At 41.3% G+C, this 12,547-nt stretch overlaps 3 protein-coding genes across 4 annotated transcripts in view; 2 read left to right on the top strand and 1 right to left on the bottom strand.

The window, feature by feature from the left end:
- LOC126704584 (polygalacturonase-1 non-catalytic subunit beta-like) overlaps positions 1 to 11,952 on the top strand; it is a 66,445-nt gene extending 54,493 nt beyond the window's left edge. For both annotated transcript variants that reach the window (XM_050403597.1, XM_050403596.1), the window contains exon 3: positions 11,580 to 11,952. The gene's annotated coding sequence lies outside the window, so the exon portion shown is untranslated. The remainder of the gene's footprint in view (positions 1 to 11,579) is intronic.
- On the bottom strand, positions 5,784 to 7,649 carry LOC126704694 (uncharacterized). Its single transcript, XM_050403719.1, has one exon. The coding sequence runs from the start codon at positions 7,647 to 7,649 to the stop codon at positions 5,784 to 5,786; it is 1,866 nt and encodes a 621-aa protein (XP_050259676.1).
- On the top strand, positions 7,951 to 10,853 carry LOC126704693 (polygalacturonase 1 beta-like protein 3). Its single transcript, XM_050403718.1, has 2 exons — positions 7,951 to 8,061; positions 9,930 to 10,853. The coding sequence occupies exons 1-2, from the start codon at positions 7,951 to 7,953 to the stop codon at positions 10,851 to 10,853; spliced, it is 1,035 nt and encodes a 344-aa protein (XP_050259675.1).
- Positions 11,953 to 12,547: the final 595 nt, after the last annotated feature.

Below are 12,547 nucleotides of genomic sequence, written 5' to 3'. Positions count from 1 at the left end.
TTCCCAGAGCGAGTTAGGGTCCGCTTGCCTAGTGAGGAGGATCGGGCCTGTCACTTCTTCCCCAGGGAGGTGTGCTTTTATGAGTCTGCCTTCATCTGTGGGTTAAGGTTCCCTGTTCACCCTTTCCTCATGGAGCTCTTGGATCGTTTTGGTATTGCTTCGGGGCAGCTCATGCCCAACTCATGGAGGATTGTGGTCAGCTGTATGGGGATATGGCTGGCTGCTAATGACAAGGATATGCTCAAGGTAGACAAGCTTATCTATCTTTACCGTCTGAAAGAGTCTAAGGAGCACGGGTACTATGAATTGGTGCCTTGGGAACGGAGAACTAAGGTCGTCAAGAAATTACCTTCGTCATTCAGGTATTGGAAATCCAGGTTTTTCTTTGTGTCTGGGGACGATTTTGAGACTCCCTTTGGCAAGGTTTAGGGTGAACTCCCGAGGTTACATCGTCGGTGGGGAACCCCGACCTTAGGTGCGTCATTATTTCTTTTCTCGTCATTTAAGCTTTGTTGCGTTTGCCGTTCTTGCTACTGATTCCTTTACCTCTTGCTTTGCGCAGTTAAGAGACAACCTAAACTTAAGAGTAGGTATAAGGAGCGCGTGCAGAAGGCAATCGAGTACGCGCAGGATATTGAGAGCTGGGACGATCTTGTGGACCCACACACTCTCGCCATTTATTGCCTCGGGCCTGAGCCTTCTACATTTGTCCTGCGCAACCTCGAAATTGAAGGAAAAAAGAGTAAGTGTTGAGTTCGTCAGTACTTGCTTTCTTGTATACGTCTCCCTTTTTTTTTTAACAAGTGTTTTCCTCCTGCAGAAATGATGACCAAATTTAACAAGGATATGTACGCGAAGATGAGGTCAAAGAAGGACGAGCCTTTATCCAACATTGGGAAGAAGACGGTACGTGTCACAGGGAAGGGTCCCTCCGTCAATCCATCCGCCTCCGTCACTCCCATTGGTATTGAGACTACGAGGACGGCCTCTCCTGCCACCTCGGTTGAAGAGATCCCTTCTCCTGCTGCAAAGAGGCTGCGCTTGTCTGACAGAGAGAAGGAGAAGTTTGGGTCCCGTCCGTCTACCATATGGGATGATGAGGGGTTGGCAGTGGACAGGGCTCACAGGGTCGCGACTGCTGAGGATTTAAAGATCTTTTCTGGTGTGCCCGTCAGCGAGGTTGCTTCTCGCCACGTCCACAAGCTTGTACAGGTAAAGTGTTCATGCAACAACCTTTCCCCTCTTTTTTATTTTTTATTTTTACTGACGGCTTCAAATTTCTTTTCAGGTGTTAGGGGAAAGTCTTCGTATTATCTCTGAGTATCTTACTCAAGAGGCTAAGGTGGCGTCATTAACATCCAGGATGAAGGCCTTGGAGAAGGACAATTCTGCGCTGAAGAAGAAGCTCATCGACTCTATGCATGAGGCCAACACTTTGAAGGAAAGTACCAGGACCTTGGCTAACGATCTCCGAGCTGAGCGTCAATTAACTATGGAGAAGGACGAGCAGCTTCTGGCAACTAAGGAGAAGCTAAAAACTATTGCTGCTAGGTCTGTTGAAGCTTTCCAGATGACTGATGATTATATCACCGTCCTATTTAGCTGGTACTTCAAAGGTTTTGAGCTTCTGCGGAAATACCTCATCAAGCATACTTCCGGAGTGGACTTAGAGGCATTGGATCTGGAAGAGGTTGACTAGGAGATGACTGCTGATGAGGTTGTCCAGCCTTCTGCCACTGAGACTGTTGCCCCCGAGAACACTCTTGCTGTTGACGCCCCTGTTGATGACGCCCCTTCTGGAGATAATGTTGCTGCCGACGCACGAACTTGATACTTGATGAAAAAAAATTTTGTTTCTTTTCGGTAGCCTACCATGTTTTGGGCTTTTTGTAAATCTAATTTTAGAACAATTTAATCTAGCTTGAGAACAATTTTTATCGCCCAGTGTTTATGGGTTTTTAGACGTGAACGCAGTGGTAATTGCCCGTCATTTTTGGGCTTTTAATTTTATGGTTGTGAACTTACTTGCTTGCTTACTTGTTGATTCGTCATAGGCTTGTGATGTTTTGCATTCGTCCATACCCTGTACTTAGTAGAAATTTTTAGCTGTAACTTTTCCTCTTCCTTCATCACTGATCTGCTACTTAGTCTGCAATTCACAACCCTTCGGGGGAGCTTGGATGTAACTTGAGCTTTGTTTTAATTTGTTGCAAGGTTCTTGTCCTCTCCCTTTTTTTTTTTCTTTTTTTTTTAATAATTTTTTTTTTATCATTCCAGGGATTTTATCGTTGTATTTGGCTTCGTCAGTGACTTACATCTGCCGAGACGGAATTTTGTCACTTAGCCTTTTGACTTACACCCATTGAAGGGATTTTGTAATATTTTTGGCTTCGTCAGTAACTTACATCTGTCAAGGTGGAATCTTGTTACTTAGCCTTTTGACTTACACCTATTGAAGGGATTTTGTCATATTTTTGGCTTCGTCAGTAACTTACATCCGTCAAGGCGGAATCTTGTTACTTAGCCTTTTGACTTACACCTATTAAAGGGATTTTGTCATATTTTTGGCTTCGTCAATAACTTACATCCGTCAAGGCGGAATCTTGTTACTTAGCCATTTTTGGTTTTACTGTTGACTAGATCTGCTTGCACGAAGACATTGGGTGAACAATTCTTTTTTTAATTTTAGGAATGAATATATTCATTTGATACATTTATTGGTGGTACTTCTTCAAGTGCTCGATGTTCCATGGCCGAGGGAGCCTTTGTCCGTTTACGGTTTCCAGGTGATAACTGCCTTGCCTGGAGTAATGGACGACTCGGTACGGTCCTTCCCATGTGAGGCCAAGCTTTCCTTGGGTAGGATCTCTAGTCACTGTAGTAACCTTGCGCAGGACGAGATCGCCTATGTCAAGTTGTTTGAGTTTTACCCTCTTATTGTAGTATTCGGCCATCTTCTGCTGGTACTTCGTCATTCTGCTGGAAGCTTTGTCTCTTACTTCGTCCAAACAGTCCAGGTTGAGTCGTAGTTGGTCGTCATTGCCCTCCTCGCTGAATGCCTCTCGCCTGATGCTGGTTACTTCTACCTCGATTGGGATCACTGCTTCAGTGCCATAAGTGAGCCTGAAGGGGGTTTCTCCTGTTGAGGTTCTTACTGTGGTTCTGTAAGTCCAAAGGACGTTGGGCAATTCTTTTGGCCAGGCACCCTTCGCGTCGTCCAGCTTGGCTTTGATAATCTTGAGTAGTGTCTGATTCGTCACTTCCGTCTGTCCATTCGTCTGGGGATGCCCTGGGGATGAGAATTGGTTCTTGATGCCTAGACTCGAACAGAAGTCCCTAAAGCCTTAGCTGTCGAACTGCTACCCACTATCTGATATGATCGTCAATGGAATCCCGAACCTGCAAATTATATTCTTCCACACAAAGCTCCGAATTCTTACTTCAGTGATCGTTGCTAAAGCCTCTGCTTCGACCCACTTTGTGAAGTAGTCAATAGCAACTAGTAGGAATTTTACCTGACCTTTACCTTGGGGCAGTGGGCTGACGATGTCGATTCCCCATTGCGCAAATGGCCACGGGGAGGCTATCGTCGTTAGTCTCTCTGCTGGAAAATGCTGGACATTCCCGTATCGTTGGCACTTATCACACTTCTTTACGAGCTCCATTGCATCCACCTGCATAGTAGGCCAGAAATAACCTGTTCGAATGACCTTGTTCACCAGGGACCTAGGGTCGACGTGGTCCCTGCAAATCCCTTCGTGGATTTCTTCCAGTATGTACTTGGCTTCTTCTTCGTCGACACATTTCAAGTAAGACATGAAGAAGCCTCTTTTGTATAAGGCGTCATTAAGGATCGTAAATCTGGCCGCCCTCTTCTTGATCTTTTTGACCCCTTCTGTATTCTGAGGGAGGTGCCCATTCTGGAGGAAAGAAATGATTGGTGTCATTCAGCTACTTGTGCTCTGGATTGTGAATGTTGGAACTTCTTTAATGCTGGGGTAATTCTGGACTTCCATTGCCAAGCCCATGCTGATCCCCCCTTCTTCTGACGATACTAGCTTCGAGACTTCGTCTGCTACCATATTCTGGCTTCTGGGGATCTGTACGAATTCCACCTTATCGAACTCCTGAGTCAGATGTTTCGTCAGTCTGAGGTATTTCTGCATTCTTTCTTCCTTTGCTTCGTACTCTCCCTTGATTTGCCCGATCACTAGCTTTGAATCATTTTGGACTAACAGGTTCTTAGCTCCAAGTGCCTTTTCGAGCCTTAATCCCGTCAGTATTCCTTCGTATTCAGCCTCGTTGTTGGTAGCCGGAAATTTCAGTTAAACTCCATATTTGAGCACTTCTCCGTCAGGGGTGGTTATGACGACCCCTACTCCCCCTCTCTTTTGGGCTGACGAACCATCAGTCTGTATCGTCCATCGTTTGGCTTCGTTGGTGAGGCTGTCCTCGTCCGGAAAGGTGAACTCGGCAATGAAGTCTACCAAAGCTTGTGCCTTGATGGCTGTTCTGGGATGGTACTCAATGTCAAATTGACTGAGTTCAATTGCCCATTGGACCATTCTTCAAGCTACCCCAAGTTTGTTCATGGATTTTTTGATAGGTTGATCCGTCATCACCAGGATAGGATTTGCCTGAAAATATTGCCTTAGTTTGCGTGAGGCTATTATTAACGCAAACGCAATCTTTTCAATCCTTGGATACCTGGACTCAGCCCCTTGGAAAGCTTGGCTGACGTAGTAAACTAGGAGCTGTTTCTTGCCTTCTTCTCTAATCAGGGCTGCACTCACTGCTGTAGCTGATACTGCCAAGTACAAATATAGGTTTTCCCCTTCTTTGGATGGACATAAGAGGGGTGGATTATTCAAGTAACGTTTGAGTTCTTGGAACGGTGCTTCACATTCGTCTATTCAGTTGAAAGTCTGCTTCAAGGTCTTGAAAAAGGGTAGGCACTTGTTCGTCACTCTAAAGATGAACCTGTTTAAAGCTGCAATCCTTCCTGTGAGCTTCTGGACTTCCTTAACGTTCCTGGGTGATGTCATATTGATTATGACTTGCACTTTCTCCGGGTTTGCTTCTATTCCTCTCTGGGACACCATGAATCCCAAGAATTTCCCTGAAACTACACCAAAAACACACTTACTAGGATTCAACCTCATCTGATATTGTTTGAGGGTGGCAAACGTCTCCTTTAGGTCGTCCAAATGGGTAAGCTCTTCCTTACTCTTGACGAGCATATCATCCACGTATACTTCCATATTCTTGCCAATCTATTTGCTGAACATTTTGTTCACTAATCTCTGATACGTAGCTCCGGCATTCTTTAATCCAAAAGGCATTACCTTATAACAATAGAGTCCTTGACTCGTGATGAAAGCAGTCTTCTCCTTATCTTCTTCAGCCATTTTTATCTGGTTGTATCCTGAGAAAGCGTACATGAGCATTAGCAACTTGTATCCGGCTGTAGAATCCACAAGCTGGTCTATCCTTGGTAGAAGAAAACTGTCCTTCGGGCATGCCTTGTTCAGGTCCGTGAAGTCCACACACATTCTCCATTTCCCATTTGTTTTCTTCACTAGGACAACGTTTGCGAGCCACTCAGGATAGTACACTTCCCAGATGAAGCCTGCCGTCAACAATTTGGTAACTTCATCTATAATCGCTTGGTCTCGTTCTGGGGCAAAGACTATTCGTCTTTGTTGGACGGGCTTTCTTTCCAGGTTCACATTCAACTTATGCTGAATGACTTCTGAAGATATGCCCGGCATGTCCTCGTGGTTTCATGCAAAGACATCTAGGTTTTCTTTAAGGAACTGGATGAGCCTTGTTCTCATCTCAGGGCTTAGCGTCGTCCCTATCTTTGTCGTCTTGGTTGCCTCTCCTTCGGCCAATTCCACTGTTTCCAGGGCTTCCATTTTATCTTCTTCCTTCTCTTCAATCATCCATGTGTGGTTCTCCTTTGCAGCCAAGATGGCCTGGTAACACTCTCTGGCTAAGACTTGATCTCCTTTTACTTCACCGATACCGTTATCTGTTGGGAATTTTACCTTCAGGTAATAGGTGGACGTGGCTGCTTTCCATTTGTTGAGCGTGGGCCTCCTAATGATTACATTGTAAGATGAGGGGCAATCTACCACTAGGAAGTCCAATTGATGGGTCAACTGCATCGGGTAGGTCCCCACCGTTATTGTTAACATCACTATGCCCTTGGGATATACCTTGTCTCCACTGAAACTGACAAGGGGGGAGTCAAATAAGCGCAGTCTCCTTAGATCTAGCTTCAGCTGCTGGAAAGCAGAGAGGTAGATAATGTCTGCAGAGCTACTGTTGTCCACGAGGATCCTTTTGGTGTTGAATCCTTCTATAGTCAGCATTATAACCAAAGAGTCATTGTGAGGCTGCTTCACTCCCCTGGCATCCACTTCATTGAAGGACATATCCTGGTCCGTCCATTTCTGCTTAAACGGAGGTATCATGTGGACACTATTCACCTGTCTTTGGCATGCTTTCTTGAGGGATTTGAATGACCCTCTTGTGAAGGGTCCTCCTGTAATCGTCTTTATCTCCCCGATCACATCCTGTGGAGGTTGGAACGGACGATCGCCACTCCTGGAAGAGGACTTATACTGGCTTTTATTGCCGTCTTTGAACTTACTATATCCCCCCTTCTTCACATATTTTTGTAGTTTTCCTTTCCGTATCAACTCTTCTATTTGCTCCTTTAGGTCCCTACAATCTTTTGTGTTGTGGCCATGATCTTGGTGAAATCGACAGTACTTATTCTTATCACGGACGTTAGGGGATGAGTGTAATGGTCTCAGCCATTTGAGGTAGTGCTCATCCTTAATTTGCATTAAAATTTTGTCAACAGGAATAACTAGAGGGGTAAATTTTACCGTCCGAGGACCTTTATCTTCTTTTCTTCTGTTCCTGTCATTGTTCCGACGATCTGGACGCTCCCTCTTTTGTCCCCTACGCTTGTCATCCTTCCTTCCTTTTTCTCTAGGCTTCTCTACATCCCTTATGGCTGCTAAAGCGTTTTCAGCATTCATGTACTTCTGTGCTTTTAGGAGCATCTCTGCCATCGTCTTTGGAGGATTCTTCGCGAGTGAAGCCACGAGATCTCTGGATCTCAGTCCCGCTTTGAAGGTCGTCAGTTGTACTTTGTCATCAGCTTCGTCTACCTCCAAGGTCTCCGGAGTAAAGCGTTTCACGTATGACCTCAGGGTTTCCTTTTCTCCCTGCCTAATGGAGAGTAAGTGGTCCGTTGGTCTCTTAGGACGCTGCCCCCCAATAAAGTGACGCAAGAAGGCGTTGCTCAACTGCTCGAAGTTGTCGATGGACGATGTTGGCAACTTTGTGAACCATTCCCTTGCAGCTCCCTTGAGAGTGGTGGGAAAGGAACAACACAGTATCTCATCAGGGGGCTGTTGAAGGCCTAGCATCGTTTTGAAGGTATTAAGGTGATCCTGAGGGTCATTGAGCCCGTCGAACTGCTCAAGTTGAGGTAGACGAAATTTTGACGGCACTGGGCATTCGAGGACTGCTATAGTGAAAGGTGAATCCATGGCCCTTACCATACTATCTATGCTCCGGTCCGTTTTTTCCTTGATGGCATTCCTCAACTCGTCCATCTCCTTCCTCATCTCTCGAAGGAGATCTGAATTCTGCTCGTCTGGAGAAGTAGGCCTTTGATGAATACTCCTTCTATGGTTGTCTCCCTCACCCTCCAAGGTACCCTTAGACCGATTCTTGAACCTGTTGAAGCCGTAACTTCATTTCCTGATTTTGTTTGGTGAGTTCTTCAATGGTGGCCGCAAGAGCTTGGACTTGCTGAGCCAAGGCTGCGGAATCTTGATTGGACTCCATCTGAATATAGAAGTTGATGGAAACTGCGTTTTCGAATATGAATGCGAAAATGTCATCCCCACAGATGGTGCCAAACTGATGAAGCGTGACTTCGTCAGTCGAAATGAACGTGCCCAGATGGATCCAAATTCTCGCCTGGATACCTGTGTAGATGACAAGACTGCTTCTGCAGGGGTGGTCACCGGTGTGGTGCCTGCCACAACGTCTCCGATGCCACAGTCAGAACGAAAGAGTATAATGTAAAATGAAAAAGAATACTAAAATGGCAATCACTATCCTTTTAGAGTGTTTGTGTTTTTGTACCTTGGTTGGCAGTGTGGGGGTTTTGATATATGTTGCCTTGGATTCTAGCCGTTGTGACTGGAATTTGTGATGTTAATTTCTTCCTTTGGTAACGCCTCCTGCCTTGTAATGGAGCTTTTATTGTGCTCTCAACGGTCTGTACAATTGGTTTTGTAACTGTCCGAGGTATTATTGGTGGCATTGAATGGTTCCACTATTCTCGTCAGTGACGTGGATACTTTTGGGCTCGTCTTAGGGGGTAGCCTCGTCTGTCCTGCTGGATTCGTCTCTAATTGATTTCGTTAGTCCTGTCAGGAACAATACACAGATCTAAGAATAAACAATAACACAAATACTAAATATATATAGGAAGATATCTTTAAATAATTAAAAACTCACAGACCAAATGCGTGAAGGATGAATGATTCAGAATAAGTCTTATGTTTGACACACTCTCCTTAAAGCAGATTTTGCCCCTCACACAATCATTGTGGTGCTTTGAGACTCACGGACGTCTGTCTACTAGGATAAAACGATCTACAACACAAAAACGAAGCACAGAAGGTTGTGCTCTATGAACTACTCAATGTCTCTTTCTCTCTCTCTTTGACACAAAATGAAATGCACAAAAATATTCTCACTGGGAGAGTTTTTTCTAAAAGTTCTTTTTCATGAATAAGGAACTATGAAATTATACGTAACTTAAAACTGAAACACTGTTTCAGAGATAGTTGCTGTATACAGACTTATTGACTCAAAATAAAAAAAATAAAAAAAAAATATTATTATTATTAATTGGATAAGTGGGCCTAGTCCACACATGCCTAAATCCCAACCCAGCATCCAGCCCAAAACTCATATTCTCTATTATTTTCAATGTGGGACTCAAGGATTTTCACCACTTTAATATCATATTCAAGTGGTCACATTAGGAGTCAATTTCTTATTCACTTCATACTAACAAATTCATCATTAGGGGCTTCTAGGAGCTATACTTTTCATTCATAATAAATCTTTTACAATAAACTTTATAATATTAGTAATTTTTGGTAAAAAAAAATATTTTTGCACATGTCATTAGTCATTTAACGGATCATGATTGCGTTTTGCTCCAAATTAAAGAGCAAGTTTATTTTACTATTCAGCTTATTTTTGCTACTATTTATGAGTTTTATTGCATTTTTTGATACTATTCATGGGTTCTACTATACTATTTCAACTAACTTTTAATTTTATTTACTAATAAAAAAAATTTTAATTTCAACAAAATAAGCCAATTTCAAATTTAGTGTGTCGGGTGAGATATGATGTCATTATCATATTCCTTCGTGACATGCATGAGTTGAATGGTTCCTCTCTCTCTCTCTCTCATATATCTTTTCTTTTTATTTTCTCTCTCTTCATATGCACTTCTATAAATTTCCACCTAGCTAGTGTATAACCCTACAAACCCACCGGCGCTCTAAAGATAATACCAATAATGCAGACAAAACTCAGCCCCATGACTTCTCTCCTTCTTTTTATCTTTCTCACTTCTCTCACTGTAAGCACTCTGACTCTGCCTCTTACATAATAGACGAAAGTAGGATAATGCTTCCCGTTAATTGTGTCGAGTCAATGTGTTTTAGGAGAAGATTATATGTAGAGTGAGTCCCATGATAAGAAGTTGTTGAGTCTCACTTTGTTTCCACGTTCTCTTAATGCAGGTTGGGTCGGCCAGTGATCAAAACCCCTTGTCCTAGAAGTCCTATCTGATTCGGTATTGGAACAAACAGACCGGAAACAGCCACACCAAGCCAGTGTTTCTCCTATCCAAAGCGTCCCCACTAAGCGCAGTTGAGTCAGCTAGTTTCTCCAAACTCGCCACCACCCACAACTACAGCGCTCTCTCCTCTCGCTTCTCAGCCTTTTGTGCGTCCGCCAACCTCCTCTGCTTCCCTGATTCTTCATTACTGACTCACACAGACGTCGCTGACTGTAGTTTCAGTTACAGCTGTAGTTTCAAGTACAACTTCGACAAGAGATCCCATACCACCGGTATATTCTTTCGGGAGTCGATGTTAAAGAAAGGGACGGTGATGCCAATGCCGGACATTCAAGATAAATTGCCAGAAAGGTCCTTTTTGCCGCGGTCCATTTCGTCCAAACTGCCGTTTTCTACGTCCAAAATCTCTGAGCTGAAGCGGATTTTTCATGCTGGTGATAATTCCACCATGGAAACTATGATAGTTGAGACCTTAAGTGATTGCGAGAAAACTCCTAGCCTAGGCGAGACCAAGCGGTGCGTGGGCTCAGCTGAGGACATGATCGACTTTGCAATCTCGGTCTTGGGTCGTCGAAACGTTGCCGTTCGAACAACCAAGAATGTAAACGGTTCAAAGCAGAGTATAATGATCGGGTCTGTCAAAGGAATCAACGGTGGGAGAGTCATGCAGCAATCAATGACTTGTCATCAGAGGTTGTTTCCGTACCTAGTATATACCTGCCATTCAGTTCCAAAGGTTCGAATCTACGAAGCGGATATACTGGATCCGAATTCGAAGGCTAAGATCAATGATGGTGTTGCCATTTGTCACATGAACACCTCGAGTTGGAACCCGAATCATGAAGCTTTCTTGGAGCTAGGGTCAAGTCCGGGTAGGATCGAGGTTTGCCATTGGATTTTTGAGAATGATCTGACTTGGACAGTTGCTGACTAACCGTTAGCACACCATGGTGGTAAGAAAAACAGCAAGTTGATTTATTCAAGATGCATAAGGAATTTTAGTTTGGCCACAACTTGCTTAGGTGATAAGTTATAAGCAATAAAAAAAAGTGGTAAAATATTATTTTGGTCTTTCAACTTTACAAATAAATTTTTTTTTTTTTTATTCCTAAACTCTAAGAAGTTCATTTTTCGTTCCTAAATTATTAAAAAGCTTCTCATTCCTAAACTATTGAAAATATTTTATTTTTTCTTTAAACTTTAAGAAATATTTTTTTCATCCCTAAATTATTGAAAAAAAGTTTTTTTTTCATCTCTATTTTTGCTCCTAAATTATTTATAAAAAAAAAAAAAAACTATTTACAAAGTTTAGGGATTAAAAAAAATAACTTTTTAAAGTCTAGGAATAAAAAACAAATTTTTAGTAAAATTTAGAAACCAAAATAGTATTTTACTCAAAAAAATATTGTGTTCATGTGAACAAATTAAGTTATTGGTTTACTTTACATCCAGATCTTGCTTATTAGTACTACATAATTTGAGTTTTGATCAATGTTTTTAAGGCCAGCTTCAAAAATAATTGAACGCCAAATGAAAAACACTATTTTTACCTTTCTCTTTGTATATCATATTAATGGTGTGTTTGAATGAGTCTATTTCTTTTGATTATTTTGTTTAAAGAAAAAATTGTAAATTAATGTAATTATTTTTTTAATTGCAGAAACATCCTCGCTAGAACTTCACTAGAGGATTGCAGGTCTTGATTCAACACATATATGTATCATGAAGCTAATAAATGTGTTGATATTTTGTGTATTTTAAACTTGCCCTTCATCTGATATTTTGTGTATTTATGGGAAGCCTAAGGAATAGTTATTCCTAGACTAGTTTAATTATGTATTAAGCTTGTAATATATATATATATATATATATATATATGAACTTTCTCTCCTAATTTTAATTTATGTGTATAAATGGGAAGTCTAAGGAGTACTAGTTACTCCTAGACTAGTTTAATTATGTTTTAAGCTTGTAATGTAATATATGGATTTTCTCTATTAATTTATGTGTATTTAGGGGAAGTCTAAGGACTACTTACTCTCTCTCTATTTGTTTTTCTTTTTCTTTTTTTTTTCTTTCTATTTTTTGAGTTCAGGACTATTTATTCCTTAAATAGTTTTTTTTTTTTTAATTCTAATTTAATTGTGTATTAAGCTTGTAATATATAATGGGTTCTAGTTATCTCAACTAATAAAATCTCTTGTCATCAAATATGAGATTTGAGATTTCAATATCGTTTATACTAAAAATTAATTGGTATCTTGGCCTAATAATAAAAGGCAATAATCACGAAACGGACGTCATAGGTTGAAATTTTAATATATATATATATATATATATATATGAGTTGGATTCAAATTACATTTGGTGTAATTCTAAGCAATGTTACACCACCTAATAACTTGTTATTGAATTAATATTTTGAAAATCCAACCGTTGAATTATATGTTTTATATGCTCTTAACATGCATGTCAATTTTCATATCAATCGGATGCTATCTACCATTTGATCCATAAACTCATATTTTATGCATTATTTTAAACTACAAAAATTTGAATTTTAACAATTGATTGATAACATGGATATTAATTTCGATCACCTTGAAATTTTGCAAGCATAAAGAATAT

Source organism: Quercus robur, chromosome 11 (assembly GCF_932294415.1).
Source record: "Quercus robur chromosome 11, dhQueRobu3.1, whole genome shotgun sequence".
In the NCBI taxonomy this organism is placed as follows: Eukaryota; Viridiplantae; Streptophyta; class Magnoliopsida; order Fagales; family Fagaceae; genus Quercus; species Quercus robur.
This window is presented reverse-complemented; position numbering and strand designations above follow the sequence as displayed.

What these genes read in the sequence shown, in the direction of transcription:
- LOC126704694 (XM_050403719.1), bottom strand. Translation starts at nt 7,649, where the DNA reads ATGAGGAAGGAGATGGACGAGTTGAGGAATGCCATCAAGGAAAAAACG.
- LOC126704693 (XM_050403718.1), top strand. Translation starts at nt 7,951, where the DNA reads ATGAAGCGTGACTTCGTCAGTCGAAATGAACGTGCCCAGATGGATCCA. An exon ending in CAGGGGTGGTCACCGGTGTG is followed by an intron (nt 8,062 to 9,929) that starts GTGCCTGCCACA and finishes TGGAACAAACAG; the next exon opens with ACCGGAAACAGCCACACCAA.